Source organism: Anopheles merus, chromosome 3L (assembly GCF_017562075.2).
Source record: "Anopheles merus strain MAF chromosome 3L, AmerM5.1, whole genome shotgun sequence".
Taxonomy (NCBI): Eukaryota; Metazoa; Arthropoda; class Insecta; order Diptera; family Culicidae; genus Anopheles; species Anopheles merus.
This window is the reverse complement of record NC_054085.1, coordinates 16,832,263-16,852,680: the sequence shown is the minus strand read 5'-3', so window position 1 is coordinate 16,852,680 and position 20,418 is coordinate 16,832,263. Positions and strand designations below refer to the sequence as shown.

The 20,418-nt window shown below is 49.0% G+C and overlaps 3 protein-coding genes and 1 pseudogene across 5 annotated transcripts; 2 read left to right on the top strand and 2 right to left on the bottom strand.

Annotated features, from left to right (window-relative positions):
• Nucleotides 1-348: 348 nt before the first annotated feature.
• LOC121598826 (digestive organ expansion factor homolog) lies at nucleotides 349-3,066 on the top strand. The gene has a single exon (XM_041926133.1). The coding sequence runs from the start codon at nucleotides 589-591 to the stop codon at nucleotides 3,064-3,066; it is 2,478 nt and encodes an 825-aa protein (XP_041782067.1). The 5' UTR covers nucleotides 349-588.
• A 16-nt stretch (nucleotides 3,067-3,082) lies between these two features.
• On the bottom strand, nucleotides 3,083-6,525 carry LOC121598827. Of its 3 annotated transcripts, none has more exons than XM_041926136.1 (5): nucleotides 6,521-6,525; nucleotides 4,907-6,189; nucleotides 4,639-4,831; nucleotides 4,269-4,581; nucleotides 3,083-3,621 (listed from the first exon to the last, which is right to left on the bottom strand). In XM_041926136.1, exons 2-5 carry the CDS (start codon nucleotides 6,187-6,189, stop codon nucleotides 3,185-3,187), a joined length of 2,226 nt encoding a protein of 741 aa, XP_041782070.1. In that variant the 5' UTR covers nucleotides 6,521-6,525; the 3' UTR covers nucleotides 3,083-3,184. The 3 variants fall into 3 exon arrangements, with proteins under 3 accessions (XP_041782070.1, XP_041782068.1, XP_041782069.1); XM_041926134.1 differs by lacking the exon at nucleotides 6,521-6,525 and adding an exon at nucleotides 6,313-6,507; XM_041926135.1 differs by lacking the exon at nucleotides 6,521-6,525 and adding an exon at nucleotides 6,430-6,473.
• Nucleotides 6,526-8,047: 1,522 nt separating this feature from the next.
• On the top strand, nucleotides 8,048-17,752 carry LOC121600207 (annotated as a pseudogene).
• An 83-nt stretch (nucleotides 17,753-17,835) lies between these two features.
• On the bottom strand, nucleotides 17,836-20,403 carry LOC121600204 (protein takeout-like). The gene is made up of 4 exons (XM_041928620.1): nucleotides 18,762-20,403; nucleotides 18,438-18,684; nucleotides 18,083-18,366; nucleotides 17,836-18,004 (listed from the first exon to the last, which is right to left on the bottom strand). The coding sequence occupies exons 1-4, from the start codon at nucleotides 18,847-18,849 to the stop codon at nucleotides 17,853-17,855; spliced, it is 771 nt and encodes a 256-aa protein (XP_041784554.1). The 5' UTR covers nucleotides 18,850-20,403; the 3' UTR covers nucleotides 17,836-17,852.
• Between the last annotated feature and the right edge of the window lie 15 nt (nucleotides 20,404-20,418).

The following is a 20,418-nucleotide window of genomic DNA, read 5'->3' as shown; positions in this document are numbered from 1 at the left end:
GGTGAGCACTGTCATCCAGCGGAATGTTGCCGAGTACGGTCCGTGGGAAATTGATTTTGGCGAAATATTATTGAAAAAGTTTTGCTTTCAGTGTTTTTTTTAATTCATGCAAAGAAAGCGATAAGTAAAAGGAAATAATTGGAACTTTGCTTGGAAAAAAAACATTGGAATTCATCGCAAAATGTCAGCAAATATGGTAAGTATTTTTATTTTTTCCAGATTATTTTTCTTCAAAAATGGGCTTCCGTTAAGTTAACAAATAGAATTTGCACTGTAATTTAAGCGAATTTACTTAAATATTAAAAAAAATAATACAACAAATGTCCATGTTTTACCCATCGTGCCAGATCGCGCCAGCTGTCAGTTCAAACGTGGTCAAACGTAAACAAACAGCGGCCGTCGTTGAAAAAGGGCCGCAAAAGTGTAGAAAATTGCTTACAAATATCTTACCAAACTAAATATTTCCTTGATAAACTTAATTGTTACGTTGATCGTTCGGTAAACATCATCCCCTTGACGCAGTTTGATTTTCCCCAGCCAAGTGAGTAGCCACGTGTATTAGCCCCGAAGGAAACAACCCGGGGCACGATGGGTCCGCGGCGCTCGATATTCAAGAAGCCGCGGGGCAAGGGTGGCGGCAGCAGGCAGCAGCAGGGCTACATGAGCAAGGACATGAAGAAGAAGCTGAAGAAGGAGCAGGCCGGTCGGCCGCCGCCGACGCGCTTCCAGCGCAGCCTCAAGCACATCGAGCGGGCACAGGAAGCGACCCAGGCCCAGAAGCGCCAGATCGAGGCGGAGCGCAAGTACCGCCAGGAGTCGAATGCGTCCTTCGCCGGGGGTGCCTTCAGCTCGAGCGACTCGGAGGAGGAGGAGGAGGAGGAGGGACAAGCGGACGGTGAGGATGGGACCGCGTTCGAGGAGCTGGCGGTAGAGTTTAACGGCCCGCTGGGCCGGACGGTGATTGACAGTGCGGACGAAAGCGAGGAGGAAGAGCCTGTCGACGAGGAGATGGACGAGGAGGAAATGGGTGAAGAGGAAGAGATGGACGGGGAAGACGGGGCAGTGGGAATGGATGGCGAGGAGGAGCAAGAAAATGAAGATGAAGATGAAGATGAAGCGCTTAAATTGGGATCGGAAGCGAGCGAATCAGAGGACGAGGAGGAGGAGCTAGAGGAGGAAGACCCCAACGACCTGTCGACGGACGATGACGACGAGGATGGTGCAGAGACGAACGATCCGTACATGCAGCACACGGCATTCAACCTGAGCCCGGCCATGCTGGAAACGATTGCGGCCGAGCGGCCACGTGTCGAGCAGTCCAAGCTGTCCTTTCCCGGGCTCGGCAACGTGCTGGTCGAGCTGCCGAAGTGCGGCACCGTCGGCAAGCGCCCGGAACCGAGAGGCATCTTCGAGACGGAACGGTACGCCAAACCGGGCACACTGCCGACGGTCCCGGATCCGGACGCACCGATCGACTGGAAGGCGCTGCACGTGAAGGACAAGATTGCGCGCAACATTACCGAGCCGCTCGATGCGCTGCAGCGGGACACGTTCGCGATACTGAACGCGTACCAGGATCTGCACGTGACGCAGCGCAGCTTCGAGAATGCGGACCGCTTCCGGTACGTCTACTGTCTGCACGCGCTCAACCACGTGCTGAAGGCGGTGAGCAAGATGCAGCACCACACGGTCAAGCTCCAGGCGGCGAAGGCGGCAGGGCGGAAGAGGAAAAAGCCGGCCGAGGATCAGTTCCGCCGGAAGCTGAAGGTGGCGACGGTCGGCGAGGAACCGCCGGTTGGGCTGGAGTGCCGTGACCAGGGCTTCGTCCGGCCGAAGGTGCTGATTGTGGTGCCGTTCCGCGAGTCCGCCCTGCAGTGCGTGACCGTGCTGAAGCGGCTGTTTGCGGGCGAGGGGCAGGAGAAGGGCGTGCTCAATTGGAAGCGCTTCACGGAGGAGTACGGCGGTGCGTCGATGGCCTTTCCGCGCAAAAACCCCAAACCGGCCGACTACGAGCGCACGTTCGCGGGCAACATCGACGACAACTTCCGGCTGTCGATCGCGTTCAACCGCTCGACGATGAAGCTGTACGCGAAGTACTACTCGTCCGACGTGATCATCGCGTCCCCGCTCGGGCTGCGCATGGCGATCGGGGCGAAGGGCGAGAAGTACCGGGACTACGACTTTCTCGCGAGCATCGAGCTGCTGATCGTCGACCAGGCGGAGGTGTGCTACGCCCAGAACTGGGACCACCTGCTGCACGTGATGGAGCATCTGCACCACCAGCCGAAGAGCACCGAGTACACGGAGTTTTCGCGCGTCCGCGAATGGTGCCTGTCCGGCTGGTCCAAGTTCTACCGCCAGTCGGTGCTGCTGTCCGCGTTCGAGCTGCCCGACTTTCGCTCGCTCTACAACAAGCACTTTCGCAACTATCGCGGCAAGGTGCGGACGGTCGCGCGCCGCGACCAGCAGGCGGCCGGCACGATCCGGCGCGTGGTCGTGCCGGTGGCGCAGAACTTTCAGCGCGTCGAGACGAGCACGCTGGACGGGGCGGGGCTGGCCCGGTTCGCGCACTTCGTGAACGTCATCCTGCCGCAGGCCCGCACGGTCGCGATGGCCCGCTGCATGATCTACGTGCCGAGCTACTTCGACTATGTGCGGTTGCGCAACCACTTCAAGAAGGAGGAAATTAGCTTCACGCAGATCTGCGAGTACACGCCGGACGGGAAGATTGCGCGGGCGCGGGATATGTTCTTTCACGGCAGCAAGCACTTTCTGCTGTACTCGGAGCGGGCGCACTTCTTCCGCCGCCACCGGATACGGGGCGTGCGGCATCTGATCTTTTACGGGCCGCCCGTCTTCCCGCACTTCTACCCGGAGCTGGTCAACCTGATGATGAAGGAGAATCAGAACCCGCAGGACGGCGTGGACGAAGCGTCGATGACGGTGACGGTGGTGTACACGCGGTACGACACGTACCAGCTGACCGAGATGGTCGGGATGGAGCGGGCGAACGCGATGCTCAAGGCACCACGCTCGGTGCATCGCTTTTCGACCGATCAGAAGTGAGGCACAGTGCATTTGGTTGTCTGTTTCTACACATGTATGATGTTGTATTACGTTCAAAATAAACTTGATTAAGAAAAAAAAAACACAATGTTTAATCCTATTCCAATTTTCACCAAACCTAAACCAACCTTCGCTCGCGATAAGAAACGTCCTTGAGCATACCGTTCGGATGTTGGGCATCGAAAAACAATATCTGCTGGCCGTGGTGAAAGCGTGGTTTGGCGAATGCTTCACCCTCTCCTTTCTCGCCACGATCGGTTACTTTCGGAACCAGCGTCCTCCCACCACCATCCGCTCGACCTTCACTCGCTCCGTTCCCGTTACCATATCGTTTAGCCTCATCGTGCACGATGCTCTGGATGGTGCAGGATTTCTTGGTGCAAACGCTCAGCATCAGATGCGGCTGATCGTCGTGCTTGTGATGGTGGTTCTGGGCCGACTCACGGCCACCCGGCTCGGTGCAGAGTTTTAGCACGCGCACCGTTTTGTTGGAGTACAGCACAAACAGTGTATCGTTCGCTTGTACCATCCGCTTCAGATTAACGATCGAGTGAGCTGGAAGTATTTGAAGAGACATTGGAAGTGAGTTCCTCTTTTTTAGAGTTACGCCTAGAGCATGGACAACGTTCGCCGAAATCCGTTCGGCGCTCACTTCAAAATGAGAGTAAAACACAATAATCCATGCCGCAAAACCTCGGGGATTTCGTCCCACATAGGGGACTGACACATTTGTAACATGTTCCCTACACATAACGTTTCCAATACCTACATTAGCAGAAGGAGGAAAACAAATCGATATGAATGTGCTCTACTTCCTTTGCTCTTACTGAAAATGAAAGGGGCACTCAGCAAAAGGACTCTCAGCTGAGTTACCTTCGATACAAAATGGGCAAAATTTTGTTCCACATCTGTTGTGAGGCAGAACAGAAGTGGAACAAGGTAGCTCAGCTGAGAGTCACTCACTGAATGCTCCTATCATTTTCGTTGAGAGCAAAAGAAATATGTAGGCATATTCAACGCGTTCTGTTTAAGGAGCGTCTTACAAACGTATCAGTCCCCCTTACAAACGGCAACGAACGGATTTCTTATTGAAAAGTGAGGCACGCCACTCACTCGTGAGTGCAAATGAGCGGAGATAGCGAACGGATTGCGACGAACGACCGTTCCATGCTCTGACCGTTCGTTTCGAATGAGTCACTTACAAGAGTCAGGTTGAATCAACAGCACAGGATCGTACTCCGATTGGACGAAGTGGCTCAGCAGAATCACGGCATGACCGCTAGACATTACCATCTGATGATGATCGTGCAGCAGGAGATTCTCAAAAGTACGCAAAGCATCGTACGGTAAACGACCTCCGATACGGCTGGTTAAGTCTACCACCTTCGATTGTACCAGCGTAACGCCTGGAGTGCCTAACTTTGCACTCAGTACATCGTCTGCACGGACGGCGCCATGTTGCTGTGTCTGAACGTTCCACACGACGATGATCCCGGTAGAGAACAGTCCAAATACCTAAGCGAAATGATCTTGATCAATGGTTGTCGCGATGGATTGAAATCCGCTTCATACCTGATTGAACGCATTCTCACTTCCAATCTCCAAGCTACTGTCCCGAACGATCGGCACTGGCAGCACCTTGACAGCTACCAATTCCCAGCAGCTGAGCGTGTGCTTCCGAGGCACCTTCGATGCTACGATCTGATGCGGCGGCAAGACCTCACTGTGACATCGATCGGCATCTCCCAGCCACATCTGCAAGGTCCTTTTAGAGTAAGGGTGAAAGCAAAAAACGGCTTCATTTACCACTGCATATTCAAGGCGAGTGACATTTTCTTACCCATCACTAGTGCCACCGAACACCATCATGCTCTTGCGAAACTCGTAGTCCACGCACACTATCGTAGACCAGGTGGAGAATCGGTACATCGGCCGGGAGTAGGTTCCACGGGCCCAAAATTCAAGCACAAACGTGCTCATGTCCTCTGACGCTTCTGTGCTTTTCGTGTGCACTAGCTTAATCTCAAACTCGGGACACATTTTGCCAGCATCGAACGAACGGACCACTTCCAACCGATCGTCTTGATCTTGCTGTCTGTGATTGGAGCTGCTTTGGTCCTCTTCATTTCGAGTTCTTCTCGATTCCAGCAATGTCTCAACGATCGGTGCAGCTTTGCGCAGTAGCTGCAGGATGCTTCGCTGCTGGCTTTGCTTTCGTGCGTCGTGTCCGGCGGTGGGCATTAATCTCGCCCCACCACTGACCTTGGAGAATCGTCGTTCAAGCGCACCGTTAAGCGTGCCAAACATACGCTCAATGTTCTGCAAGCTGCTGTAATTCTGCACCTCCTCCTCCTCCTCCCCATCATCTCCATGCATGCGATCGATCCCTTCCTCTTCCTCTTCAACGCGGTACGGCGAACGGATCACTTCATGCATACAGGTCGCACGATCGCGTACACTGATTGCGGATGTTTGCGAAACCGTGGACACCATGCCGCAGTCCGTCTGCGTGTGCTTCCCGTACGCAACCATGCTGGTAATGCCGAAGCTAGTTCTCAGCTCCGCGTACTCCTCCGGATCGAACCGGTACACCTGCACCGTAATGTCGTTGAGGGAGATCTTACTCAAAATGTCAACGCTTCTTGCATTTCTGGGGACGATCGATGGTGTGTTTAATTGCAGCTCTGGACGTGCCGAAACGTTTGGTGCCCTTTCCAGTGGAACACTTTCCCTTTTCTCCTCCTCACCCTCATCTTCTTCCTCTTCATCGTCCCCTCCCTCCGAGGAGGAGCTGTTGGATTCCGTGTTCTCGGCGCTACTTTCCGTGCTAGACGAGCCGCCCGCTGGGCTGGGCATGCTTTGATCGGACTCGAAATCCGACTCATAATCATAGACCGGCTCCGGGGTGGGAGGTTTCGGGGGGCTTGGCTTTGGTGCAACGGGTGCAATCGTCTTCTTGGAAGCGGCTCCGGTGGATGATGTTCCTTTCGGCTTGATGGCTTGCTGCTGTTGTAGCTTTGCGGCCGCTTCATTCTTCGTTACCGGTTTGCTGATGGGTTTTTTCACCACACCGGGACGGGAAGGCCGTGACGGTATGGTTGGTTTCCGAGGGCCAAAAGACATCTACAAGAAGAAGCAACGTGGAGTGGAAAGAAAGCAATAGTAATAGTGATCTTGATGTATGATTTCGTGAGACATTGGTCGCTTATTATTGCCAACATCTCACAACTGTAGAAACGATATTGCCTTTACAATTGCCTTTACAATTGCTGGCCGCACTTTAATGGGCACTTTAACCAGCAGATTTTGGCATGCAAATTCGTGGACATTTCGTGCCTGTCCGCCTGCTACCCTTACAACCACCTTTACAACAATCGCTCGCGGGCAAACGCGGGCATACCAGCCGGCCGCCGCACGATCGCTACCAAGTGTACCGCCGCGGTGTTCGGTTTACCAGTCTTTCGTAATCGCCGCTGATCGGTGGTCGGTGTGTGTCATTTGGCCACGGCAATAAAGTTACAGCAGCGTTCGTGCAAGCGTGAAAATTGGTCGCGAAAATACGAGACGTATCGATTTTTAATGATTGATTGTAGCAGAGTACGGGGGCCGCCGGGGCCGGTCTGGTTAGGAAACTGCATCTGGTGGAACTGGATTAAGGGCAGCGCGTGGTGGTGTGTCTTTGATAAGTTGATTAAGCCAGCTAATGCCACACCCAATGAGCACGTGAACGATGGGAAGGGGAAGGTTATTTAATGAGAAAAGGAAGGATTATATTACCAAACAGAGCGGAGGGATTGTAATTTGGTAATACATTACGGTGCTGCTCTTTGTGCGATCTTGAATGATCATTTCATGGCTGTAAGCTAATCGGCTGTCTTCAACACTGTCTCGGATTACTTCGACTTCGACATCTCAACTCAGTGCTTCAAGGAACGTCTCCGGCTTTTGCCGTGGCCGCAGTGAATTGCGATGTAAATCTTATTTTTGCTATGTATTTTTTTTCTCAATTGAACTGTTACATCTTAATTAGGCCATACGGCCCGTTGAAGATTAAATAAATAATAATAATAATAATAAAGTAAAACATATTTTTAAAATGTTTTTTATTTAATAACCAATTAAAATATCAAAATTATTGGAAAAACTGTAATCAATTAATATTTCATTTCTTCCACCAAGATTTTCTTCCTGCTACAACTTTGACGCCAAAAAAAATAATAAAACATGTTTTAAGGCTATTTTAGTTTGCTTTTAGTGCATTTTTTCATTATTTGGAGAGAGAAAGATAAACAACAATAGAGAAAAAAAGACAAAATTCATTCTAGCAACAAATGAAAACGGCAATGTGACGAGCATTACAATTTCATAGCCAAAAGTAAGCGAATAAAAAAATTGTAATAATAATAATAATAATAACAATAATAAAAATAATAATTTAAGCAATTCGGTCTTTTCTGACCGTTCCTCCCGAATAAAAAAATAATAATAATTAAATTAATAATAATAATAATAATAATAGTAATAATAATAATAATAATAATAATAATAATAATAATAATAATAATAATAATAATAATAATAATAATAATAATAATAATAATAATAATAATAATAATAATAATAATAATAATTTCAGACTTACAAAATAATCCAATATTTTCCTGATGCCTAAATTCCGCAACGCACTGTAACCCTCGCCGAGTAGCTTTCAGCTACACCTTCCTTCTCAGCTGACCTCAACCGGGGCGTGTGTGTGTACGCGGGGGGAAGAACCGGTAATTTCATGGTCAAACATTGGCCGGTGGTGACTCAGGGGGAAAGATTTTTGACCTCCCTTCCCGCTCGAGCCCTTTACCGCTCGCCGGAACCGATCGTGATGGTATGGGAGTTTGCGTTTGTTCTATTATTTGCTCGCCTACCCCCCCTCCGAAGATGATCGCCAAAATTCAAACCATCCACCAGCCTCATGTGTGTCTTCCCTTCCGTTTAGCATGCAAATGCGGTATTTCGTAAGATGCGTGCCGCGCACGGCGAGATGCATTAGCGTGCGCTCGCGTCTCGATCTTCTTCCGAATGCGTCCCCCATCGCCCTTGGATATCAATCGCAAACGGGTTTTAGCTATGAAATGCTTGTCTTTTTTCCCCTTTTTCGTTGTCTTTTACTGTCTCTCGTTCTGCTCCCTTGTGTGTGTTTCTAATTTTTCGGTAGTTTGCGTTTCGCTGTCTGTTCACCACATCCTCCCCGGTTGTGTTAGTGGTAGCAGCAAGCTTCATCTGTCCGTTGCATAAAGCCGAAACCCCAAACCTAATGTCACGCATGATCGGGCTGTAACACAGACGGGGTCGCGTTTTCGCGTCAGTCAGACCTCCTCGCACACTAGCGGTCAACTCGGCGACACATATTACCTATCCCCCCCCGGGGGAATTACGTCCACGAAGTGGTCAATATCCCTCTCGGTGGGTAAGGCACAGCACGTTGTTTTGGTTTGCTTTCCCACAAATCCCCCACCTTCCCCACAAAGTGGGCACAGGGGACTGTGCGCGGACTTTCCATTGACCGCTGTGTGTAGGCTCACCTGTTTCCGCGACGACGCATTCGCGCGCCGTCGCTTTGTGTGGGTATTGTTTTAGACGGTCCTGCGTGTGTGTGTGTGTGTGTGTGCGGGTCGGTGGATTTACCAGAAAACACAGAGGGGCTTCGGTGACGTTCCAGCCGTACCGCAGCCGTCAGATCGTTTGCGATCGCGAACGCGTGTACGGCGCGCGCTCTGTGTGTGAACGTAGCCTGCTCGCGTGTGGTTTTAATGCGCAGACGAGGGATTACGAACCTACGAGCGAGTGAGGGATTACAAGCAGAAGTTGTCCTCCAAAGACAGCAAAAAAAAAAAAAAACAACACGAAAGATAATAAAGACCCCCAAAACCACGGTTAATAGTGACAAGTGGAACACAAAGCAGTGTGTGAAGTGTGAATTAAGTTACGATTGCTTGATCACAAGCAGCAAGAAGATCAGCGTTAAAGAGCATTTGTAGTAAATAGTTTCCCAGTGAAGTAGTGAAAATAATAAAACCACCCAACAACAACAAAAATGGTTCAATTTCAAAGGCTGACGCAGTGCGCGATCATTCTGCTGGCGCTGCTGCACGCGATCGACGCCAAATCACAAACCTCCAAACAGTGTAAGTTGTGTTGCAATAGGCTTTTTTTTTTGGACGTTGCAAAAACGAACGGTGAACGCGATTGGTGATTTGTGAGGGGGCAAAAGTGTGTCTGTGTTTTCTTCGCAAACACGCTTCGTTCCTTCACGCGCGCGCCCCGGCGGTGGTATAATAGAACAAGTGATTTCAATGCTAGTGCAAGTTACGAACGCACATTCCCTTCCAGTATCGTCTTCGTCGGCGAGGGCTCATTATTATCACTCCATTCCGTTGCATAATGGAACAGTCGTGTACGGGGAGGGGGGGGGGGGGGGGGGGGGGGAATTGGGTAATTAGGAGCCATTGCGGCGCATTAACGTCTTCCCTTTCCAAGTGACAATTGACAAGGATAGCAAGAAAAAAAGTGTGTCGAGCAAGTGATCTTCCGATCGGGGTGTGTGTTCGTGTCCCTTTCGAATTGGTCCCACCATGTCTGCGAACCAAAAGTTCAGCACTTTCGCTTGCCAACCTGTCTGTCCTTTCCTCCCGTTTCGCATCGCAAACGGCCACTCTCAAGGACACACTGGGAGTGTAACGGATGTCATGTCCTGTCCGAAGCACTGTGAACGAGGCCAATGTTATCGAGTTTATCTTTTCTCGTATTTAACCCACCCACCCAGCTTTGTGTGGCTTTTCGTCTCTGTGTACACCTTGATCTGGCCTCAGCAGCGGCCGGCACTGCTTACGGGACCGGCTATGGAATCCTTTCACTTTTTGACGAACTTGGGCTTTCGGCTCACCTTTGTTTCGGCCGTCCGAGAGCCAGTTTGTGATCCACATTTTGGCATTGTCTGTGGGGCGGTGGGATTCGATTTGATGTGGAATCAAATTGCATAAGATTTGCCATATTTTTTGTGTCCACTTCTTTGCTGGAGTTTTTTGTTGCTGTTGCTGCTGTTGTAATTAAACACACATTGAAACGTGTTTAATTTAATCAGGAAGCGAGAAAAATGATGATTTTACGATAATTGTATTCACTGCCGGCTGGAGCGTTACAAATAGGTGGCGACGTCCGATACAACACAGACCCCCAGTCTCCCCAGGAAGCAGAATGCGGAGAAGAATAAATTAATGCGACTTATCGCTGCCGGCATAAATCATTAAAATGCAGCCAATTTTTCAGTACAACTCCATTCCGGCATGGGACCGCGGCTTGTCACCCAAAGCGCATTCCTACAGAAATACCAGTTGGGTTACATTGTTTTGTACCTGTACCTCCTCTCCGTTGCTGAAGGTCGCTGCTTGGGTGGAAATGTCGGGCGGTCAAAAACCTGAAATTCAATCTAAGCAAACCAACCATCGATCTGCGCTGCGGGTTGTCATAGCAATCCGTTTTTTCCGCTTGCGTACATGATATCTCGACCACGTTTTGCTCTAATGAGTAGCTGGTCATACTGCTAACCTTATTAGTTTTACCGGGGAAGTCCCGTAGGGGAGTGTGCTCGAGACAGTCAGAAGCAATTGAATCTATATCGTTCACAATCCTTCGTTTCATCTGTCACACATAGAAAGCAGAAAAAAGCTCCGAGAAACTTCCTTCTGCAACATTGCTGCAACTCAAACCCTAACGTCATATTCAATCAACCTTCTTTTCTTTTTGCTCTTTCTTACCGATTTTTTTTTTTGAATTTCCAGTGCGTGTTTGCATCGTGGAGGGTGGCGGCAACTACAAGAAAGGCGCCCAGAACTGCCCAACGCTGGAGGCCGCCTCGAACGTGCGGTGCGTGTACGGGCTCGATCGGCTAGACTGCTTGCGCAAGATACACAAGGGCGCGGCCGACTTTGCCGCCTTCTATCCGGAAGATTTTCTTGCCGCGCGCTGGTCGGGCGTGGACATACTGGTTACCAGCGAGTTAAGGTTTCACACCGGTAAGCCCCTCAATGTCAAGTTCAGAGTGTACGGGGGCCGTCCAAGGCATGCGTGGGTCGGCCATCGGTGGTGGTACATTTCTCGAGCATTTCTTTCATTTTGCGTTCCTTTTTCTTTTTTTTTTTTTTGGTTGGTTTCTTCCGCAGAACACTTTGAGTATGAGATCGTGGTGGTGGTTGACAATGAGGCCGAGATTAATACGGCCCGTGAGCTGCGGGGCAGCAAATTCTGCCATCCCGGCCATGGGCTGAAGAACCACTGGACGGCGGTACTGGCTGATGTGAGTATGGCTTCGAAATGATCGGAATGTTTGATCATACATTGAATAGTCCAAGTATTTTCTGCAGATAATTATTACTTATTCCCATCATTTTGGTAATGTATGGAGAATAAAAAGGTCGGCTCTTTGGGAGGTATCCATTGATTGATCGATTGGTCCAACTTCTTCGTAATTGGAGTAGTACTGGTGAGCCAGATCATGCTCTAACGGCTAAAACAGACTGTAATGCCAAGGATCAATGCCTGGACTATACAGCCAGGATGTTAGCAACTTCCATTTGCAGAGTTTTAAGTACTTTTTTACAGATGTCAGTAAACCAATTGATGACAAGTTCTAGAGACGTTCCTTGTCTCCCAGCATCATTTGACATTTGGATTCTACATCCCATTATTCGGATCATTCCGATTGCATTTAATTGTTGGATAATGTCTTGCTACGATACTTTAAGTGTCTGTGAAATTCCAGGATCTTGTTTTTGCGCAGGATCTTTAACGAACAGAGGATGGTGCCTCCAAAATCAAGTTGTATGTCCTCTCTGGAATGTTCAATCTCTGCTACTACTGCTAAAATTGCTACTTTTAAAACGGTAAATATAGTAAATATAGTTATTGGAAGTTGCAGGGAGCTTAAAATTGCAATGTTGTCAATCCACCTAAGAAAGCCTCAAGATGACACATCAAAATGACTGTGTTGCCCGATTCCACAAACTTGTTTGTAGTCCTAACAGAACACCTTTTGATTCTCATTTTCCAACATATTCCAGTACTTCGAAACGAGACTAACACCGCGAGAATGCGAGGAAGATCTCTCGCCCGTCGAATCGAGACTCAAATCGGTGTCCTCCTTCTTTGGACCGTCGTGCCGTGCAGGACCCTGGGTACCGGATCCAACCGAGGATCGTCGATTAAGTACGTAATAAGCACACGATTCGCCTTCAAATGCTCTCCCTAACTGTTCGTTATTGTTTCTTCTCAATCTCCACAGAAAAGAAGTACCCTTCGCTGTGCCAACTGTGCTACAACTCGTACCAGTGTGGAATCGGCGACAAGCACTGGGGTAGACGCGGCCCGCTCTACTGTCTTACGAGCGGTGCGGGTGAGGTGGCGTGGGCCCGCCTGGACGACGTGCGCAGTCACTTTGGCTTTTCGGGGCTGGCGGCCGAAGCGAACCCGTCCGAGTACAGCTTTCTCTGCCCGGACGGGCATCTGCAGCCGCTCAACACGCGCAAACCGTGCGTGTGGGTAGCGAAACCCTGGCCAGCGATTGCTGCCAAGTCGTAAGTGTTAAGTCTCGTGATAGGAATCTTCCTCCCCCTCTCTGCTAACACGATGCGCTTTCGATTTTCGACAGGAAAGTGGCAATGGAGGTGCAGGACCTGGTGGCAAAGCTGTCCCACGATGACATCAACAGCTGGCAGAACGCGCTGCTGATGGTGCTGGAAACGTATCACGTTAATATAACGACACTGGACACGGTCATACCGGTCGATGATTATCTGGACCAGGCGGTCGGGTTCCAGGACGCGTACAACAACCCGGGCTGCAGTCCGAGCCGATCGATCGTGTTCTGTACGAAATCGTTGCTCGAGATGTACAAGTGCTCGTGGCTGCAGGAGGTGGCGAGTGTTTACGGCGTCGAGCCGGGGCTGCAGTGCATCCGGGTGGACCGGTTGGACCAGTGCATGGCCAAGGTACGGTCAGGCGATGCGGATGTGATGATCGTTGATCAGGACAGTGCGTTGCGGGCGGAACGAGACTACGGACTGCGTCCGATACTGTACGAGTACTCGTCGAATGCGCTGCACAAGTATCTCATTGTGGCGGTCGTTGCACGTGGCTCAAATCTTCGATCGGGTTATGGTAAGCTTTAGGAGAAATTATAGACATTTGTAAGATCACAAAATTGATCCGCTTCCCCACACTTCTCTGCCAGACCTTCGCAACCGGCGTGCCTGCTTCCCGCAGTACGAGGGTGCGGCCCACACCGCAGTGCTGACCGCACTGCAAAACCATTCGATCGGCGACGTGCGTAACTTCTTCGCCGAAAGCTCGTGCAACTGGAAGAGTACGAGCCGCTGTTCGGCGGTGTACGACGGCGAGGACGGTGCCATGCGCTGCCTGCAGGACGGGGTGGCCGACGTTGCCTTCATGAGCTACGAAACGTACAAGAGCATGAGGGGGCCGGACAAGAAGCAGCAACCCACGGACTGGACCATCTTCTGCCCGTTCAACAAACCGGTGAAGCACAATGCGCTCTGCTACCTCGGCTGGACGGCGGTCGGGCGCGTCATGATCAGCAACGGCACGATCGAGCGGCGGCAGAAGGAGATTTACAATGCGCTCAAAGACATTGACAAGCTTTTTGGGCGCCGGAACGGTCTGAAGGCGGAAGCATTTAACCTCTACGGTCTGTTCGATGGGCGCAGCGATGTGCTGTTTAAGGACGGTACGGAGAGTTTGCGCAATCGGCAGGAAATGATGCGCGACAAGAGCGAAGGGTTCTTCGAGCCGACCGGTGGCGCGTACCTGATGCGTAGCGCTAGTGCGCAACCGTACCGGGGTGGCTTGGTGCAGCAGCTGCTGCTGTCGGCTGCAGCCGTGACATTCACGTACGCATTGCAACGGTTACGAACGGTATAAAGCGCCAGGAATGTGTGGGGCGGGATATATCACTCGCCGCGAAGTATACTCAAATTACCGTAATAGGGGAGGATAGGGAGGCAAAGTGATACACTGAGGCGCTAATTACCACAATCCACGACCCGCAGAACGGGGAGCCATCTTGCGTGTCCGTGCAAGCGAAAACGAAATTCAGTGCACTCGTACTGGCTATATTTAAGTAGCTTAGGTAGATTTCATTATAGGCTAGTAGGTTGAACTCACCCCGCAGCTTACCGCTTCTTTTGTCTCTCGTTGAGTCGCGTTTTCCTCCGCTCCGTTTCCTTGCGCGATGTAAAGTTCCTGTGCGGTACAGTGCCTTGTTTTGTTTTGGCGTTGCGATTCTGGCGTCTAAAGCGTATTTGTTAAGTTTCGAACTCCTCAAAAGACATACGCGCGAGCGTCCTATACCGACGATATTGTCTTGCTTTTTGTACGGATATTTAAAACTAGTTACTTTTTTGCTGTAGCGACCACACAAAACAAAAAAAACGAACGGATATTTATCACAAAATAAAACACACTGAAGAGCTTACTTTTGGAAAAGAGAACAACAATAACACACGGCAATGCGATTTGCGTTTGTTTCCTTTTTGCGTATGTTGTTACGTCCAGTTGCGTTGCCATAGCGACGACGGTGGTGTCAACACGTGATTTCACCACATTGCTTCTGCCAGTGGGCTGGCAGCACTGCTAGACTGGGACGTATTGTGGGATTTTTGGATTGATTTCGTTTATGTTTTTATGCTATCTTAAGAAAAGAAAAAGAAGAAGTACCTATTTTTTAATTAAAATAAAATAAATACATCCAAGTAAGAGCTACGAGATTTTGTTTCATTCGCTTCCTTCGCTCCGTACCGCCGTACCGCTGTAACTTAGTTTTTTGTTGTACAGCGGCACCGACTCAAACGCCGTTCTACGCTTGCTCCGAAAGGCATCGGGGGATGATGCCGCAATAAGAAGCAAAAAAAATCCCCGCTTTTACCCGTGCCGAACCAAAACCACCTGTTGCAAGGGCGAGCCTCCAGAGGCGATGACATCGCGTTCGGATCAAAAACCTCCCGTGTAAGCCCTTCAGGGCACGACGACGGACTCGCTACTCTCGGAGTAGTGCTCCGAGGAACGGTGGGGACACACACACATACACACACAGCCGTAGCAGTAGCAAAAACCAGGACATGCGTAGAAAGTGCGTAAAAAGGGATTGTTTTCGTCCCGAGCGACCCTTCAGAACGTTGCCCGCGCAACCCCGGGGCAACCAATGCCCCTGCGTCCCTTTGCCACAAAACGCACCATTGTCATATTCTACTAGTTGTGTCCTTGTGGCTGTGAGAATTGATTCCTCTTGTTGAGAATCGAAAAGAGGGGGCCGGCCCATCGACCAGCACCACACGCTCCAAGCGCTGCTCTATTATCGAGCACTTTCCGCTTTTCTGCCAAGGATTATTCATTTTGTGGTGAGCACGCACAGACAGTGGGTGAAGAAGCAGTTTTGCTCCAGAATCATCATTGAGCTTGGGTTTCCCTGCGTTACTTTTTTGTGTGTGCAGTATAAGGTAATCGTCTTTTTTTTCGAACAAAAAGTGTTGTAATCTTGTTAAATTCCTTTTCTTAGAGTCATTACTTAATTAACTATTTTATAAAGGACATTCAGTGTAACATTAAGACGCGTCCATTTCACCGGAGTGTTCTTAAAAGAAACCCTATACGTCAAAGCTTAAATTTCATTTCTATCCTCTTTCCCTAAATTGCACAGTAAACTAAGAGCTAAGAATGCTTGCGAACAACAGCAACGGGCTGCGGATGGAGATCATTACCGAGCCGTGGTTCCCGGAGGTGATACAGCATCTGCGGCAAACGTTCTTTGCCGACGAGCCCCTCAACAAGGCCGTCAGTCTGTGCCGTCCCGGCGATGGGCACACGCTGCTGGAGAAGCACAGTCTCTCGAGCCTTCGCGACGGTATTAGTGTCATGGCAGTGACGAACAGTGGCGAGGTTAGTGTTAGGTTGGTTATAATCCCTTTGGTCCCGACACGACGGCGCGTCGTGTCCCTTTTCTTGCTTGACGGAGGAGGGGTAACGCCGAGGTGTGGAGCAATGCAAGGAATGTCAGTAATAATTTCCCATTCCCCTCCCCCCCTCAATTCAACCCCAGATAGCGGGAGTGGTCGTGAACGGGATACTGCACGGCAACGAGGATACGGGCCGTGCCCTCGACCGGCTGGCCGAGATGGATGATGAGAAATTCCGCAAAATTTTCACCCTCCTGTACGAGGAAAATCTGAAGATCGATCTGTTTGCGCAGTTTTCGGTGGAGAGCATCTTTGAGATACGCATCCTATCGGTGGACTCGAAGTACGTCTGTGTGTGTGTGCATCTAGAACAATTAGAAGACTTGTAAGTAATTTACTGCTCCTTTCTCCTTCGGCTTAGGTTTCGAGGACAAGGATTGGCGAAGGAGTTGATGAGAAAAAGTGAAGAAGTGGCACGCACTAACGGATTCCAGGTAAGTCTTCAGAGTCCTTTTTCTTGGAATAAAAATACAACCAAAAAGGTCCACCCTTTTATTCCACCCAGCTAATGAAAACCGACGCCACGGGGCTGTTCTCTCAACGGGTGGCCAGCTCGCTCGGGTTCGTCACCAGGCACGAGGTCAAGTACGAGGACTATCTCGACCAGGACGGCGTTCATCCGGTGTTTCGGGTCGGACCGCCGCACGATCGGTTGAAAATTATGTACAAAACACTGTGTTAAACACACACACACACATACACGTGTTATTTCTTTACAGCTTTGAAAGCTCATATGCTCAAATCGTGTGCGTCGTACGACACACCAAAAGGGAACCAAAACATTGGGGAAAACAGTCTTTTACATCTTTTCCCCCCCCCACAAAACCAATCATTGTTATTCACTGAGCTGTTATCTATAATGTGTTATCTATATATGAACATCGGTGTCAGTATGTGTGTGTGTTAGTGTGTGTGCAAAATATTATTTAAGATTGAATTGATGGCAAGCAATTGTTTGTGTGTACCGGTGCCATAGGCATTTGAATGACGATATATTGTAATACACTACTTAAAGGCCACGTTCTAATCTAACAAGCTAGTATACCAAAAAGAAGGACAGTAACTCCAAACGAAAGATCCACAAACAACAGAAGAAACCATCCAATATGATAGAGCGAACATTTGTCGGTTTATTCCCTGAAACTGGCGGCATCAATCGCGAAGAACATTCTTATTAGCACAAACAAATAATAATATTACTTTAATGCTTAATGCCAATCAGTTGGTGTGAACCGTTTCGATGCATCGATCCTCAATTCGTGTGACCTTGTCCTAGGCTTAATTAAGAGAACTTTTGCGCAAAACTTGCACCTTTTTTAATATCCTATGTATAAGACGACATGGCCCAAAGCAATGCGACAATAATGGAATGGGTACAAAGAGAAAGAACAAATAGAGAGAAGCGTAAGAGCGAAATTCATTTTTTCCTTCTTGCGTACACGTTTAATACACGTTGTTAGGTTAAGTTTTTTTTACGGATTTTGAATTGTCGTACGATCTCCCAACTGTTTTTAGATAAGAAAATACCCGATAATGTTTTGATAAATGTATAACATTATATACCAAAAAACGATATGCAAAAGCAAATAAACCAACAAAAAACTATGGAAATTAAATCAAAATAATCTTCCCAAAGTGTTGTGGCAACGGGCGTGTCATCATGAAAACGCTACTTCAATTTGTTCGCACTTACTAACGCTTTACTAACTACTACTGCGGGAATATTTTATTCATCGGTACCTTTAGGAAGATTTGGTTGGAAATCTTTTTGAAGATGTACCCAAACGTGTCCTCGTACGAGCTGCGCAGCTCCCGGAACACGACCTCCCAGTTATCGTTCAGCACTTGGTGCATGGTTTTCCCTGACAACGGACAGGTAAAAACGGGTCAATATCACTGCGAGTAACAAGCAACTTTAAAAAAGGAAGTAGATGTCTTACCGAGCCTTTCATCGCCGTTGAAAAGATTCCCAAACTGAAACGTGACCAGCTTTGGCTCAAAATGCACCAAATACTTTCGTATGTGCATGTACTGCTCACCGTTCCGCTCCACCAGCTCGCCAATCAGCTCGTGGTGTGTCTTCAACCGGTGCAACGTAATGTTGGCCAACCCTTTGCCCGTGATCGGTAGCACCAGTATCCGTCCGTCCATCGTGTAGTTGCCGGCAAATTCTATCTGCGGCGTGATCGCTTCCGCCTTGATGATGAGTTTTTTGAGATCCGTGCTGCGTAAGAGCGAATAAAAAAGCGTTAATGTTGCACCATTTTTCCCCACTTGTGACAATCAAAACACTACCGATACTTCAGGATGGTCGATTCGGTAAGATGACTTAACCGAACGTTGGTGAAATGCTGCTTCAGCTTGATCGGTGACGATGGTTCACCCTGCTCAATGACCAGCGAATCGACGGCGAGCGGTTCCAGCGGCAGGATGCCAAAGTCGGGCAGCCCATCCTTCAGCAGCCGTATCGCACCGTTGACCGCACTGCGCAGACACTGATCGAACTGGGGATCGTTTCGGTGGCACTTCTCGAAGCTGGTGGCTGTAAGCAAAAGCAAGGTGAAAAAAAAAGATATTTTAACTCAATTCTTACAGGATCTTTTTACGAGCTCAACTTACGCAAATCTTTTCCCTCGATGGTGTGCGCGCCCAGCGTAAGGAACCAAATGCCCACTAGGCAGCACGCGAGCGCGTTCACACTGATCATGGTGAAGAGAAGAATGGTCGATGCACCAAAACGATCGCTTCCGTTACGATCCTGTCCGCTTTTTCGTGCCGCGGTAGCTTCGATGGCGAAGCTGCAAGAAGAATGCTGCAAGTAGTCGGTTGGGATCGATGGTTTTATATCAAACCGGGTGGTGTCCCTCCGACGACCCAACTAAATATGAGAAGCCCTTTGTTTGGGCGCGCACTCAAGAGATGACAAGAACCCGGAAGACAGCACGCCGCGCACGACTTTTATCATCACCAGATGGAAGCAGAGAGACACGCGTTGCAGAGCGTGCGTGGCGTGCTGCGTTAGTTACGGAAGCAGATCACGTCGTACAGTTCCAGGTCCGTAGACGACCGCACGAAGATTCGTTGTTTGATATGCGTACGCGTAAATCGATCATATGCGCGGGGAGTCGGCAATGACACAAACAGTGGAGCCAGACAAGTGCAAGTGTTGCAAGTGCATTGTGTATTTTCGAGGGGACCTTTTGCAGACATGTTTAATATGCAGAATGGAATAAATCTTGAAAGGGTCAGCGGAACACCACAAGACTCGGCTTCATCAGAATCAGTCTTTAAACAAAAGAAGTCGCTTGGAGAAGACACTGAAATAAGTATATTTGTTGTTGAAGGTGATCTTGAAGATGTATACGCCAATGCACCTAGAAAGAAACTGTGATATCAATGGTTTGGTTTAGCACCTTGTTTCATCATCACCATTCGTCATCCCCCGGGGACGTTCGCTCCAAAACAATTTTCGATAAATCGCTTGCGAAAAATAGCTTCGACAATTGACGTAGAATCGGCGTATGATAATAGACCGATGATTGAATATGCAAATTGTACACAACACCCCGGTACCGGCCCCTTACTATTCTTCTTCTGTTTTTCTGCAGACTGCGATGCCATACCAGCACACGACGGATGGATGGATGCTTGTTTCTTCTTACTTTAAAATTTCGTTATCCCTACCCCCGCCGCTTGCTTACCCATTTAGCGCACGGTTTGTTGGGCGGACAACCTTAAACGGAACGATGTTTGTGCTCGAAACCAGCGAGCTCAGAGCCAAAGTGGAATAACAATAGTACGTTGGGAGGATGGAAAAGTTTAAGCAAACGCGCCACGCACCATATCATATCGACGAACAATTATAAATCTCGCGCTCACATTGCTGATAATTAGCTTCATTTGCTTAGGAATGTGCTGGGGCGGGTGGAATGGTGCCCCCCTCCACCCAAAAGTGGACGATAAACCGAAATCAGCCGAGCCCCAAGGTTCTTTCTTTCGTCAATGTAGGAAATGAAGTCGAGTTTTGCCGCCCGTTTATCAGACAAAACCGCTTCCCAACCGATTCGTTATCTGTAAGCGGAACTCTTCTTTATCACACCAGGAATTACGATAGGACACTCGGTTCCGGTGTGAGATATATAAAAAAAAGCTGCAACTAATTGTTGGAAGGTAAGATAAAACCGCACTACTGGATGCTTCTTTCAAATAAAACAAAAAAATATTTTTTTTTAAATAAAGCAAAAAATACAGAACTAAAAGAAGGAAAACCACCGCT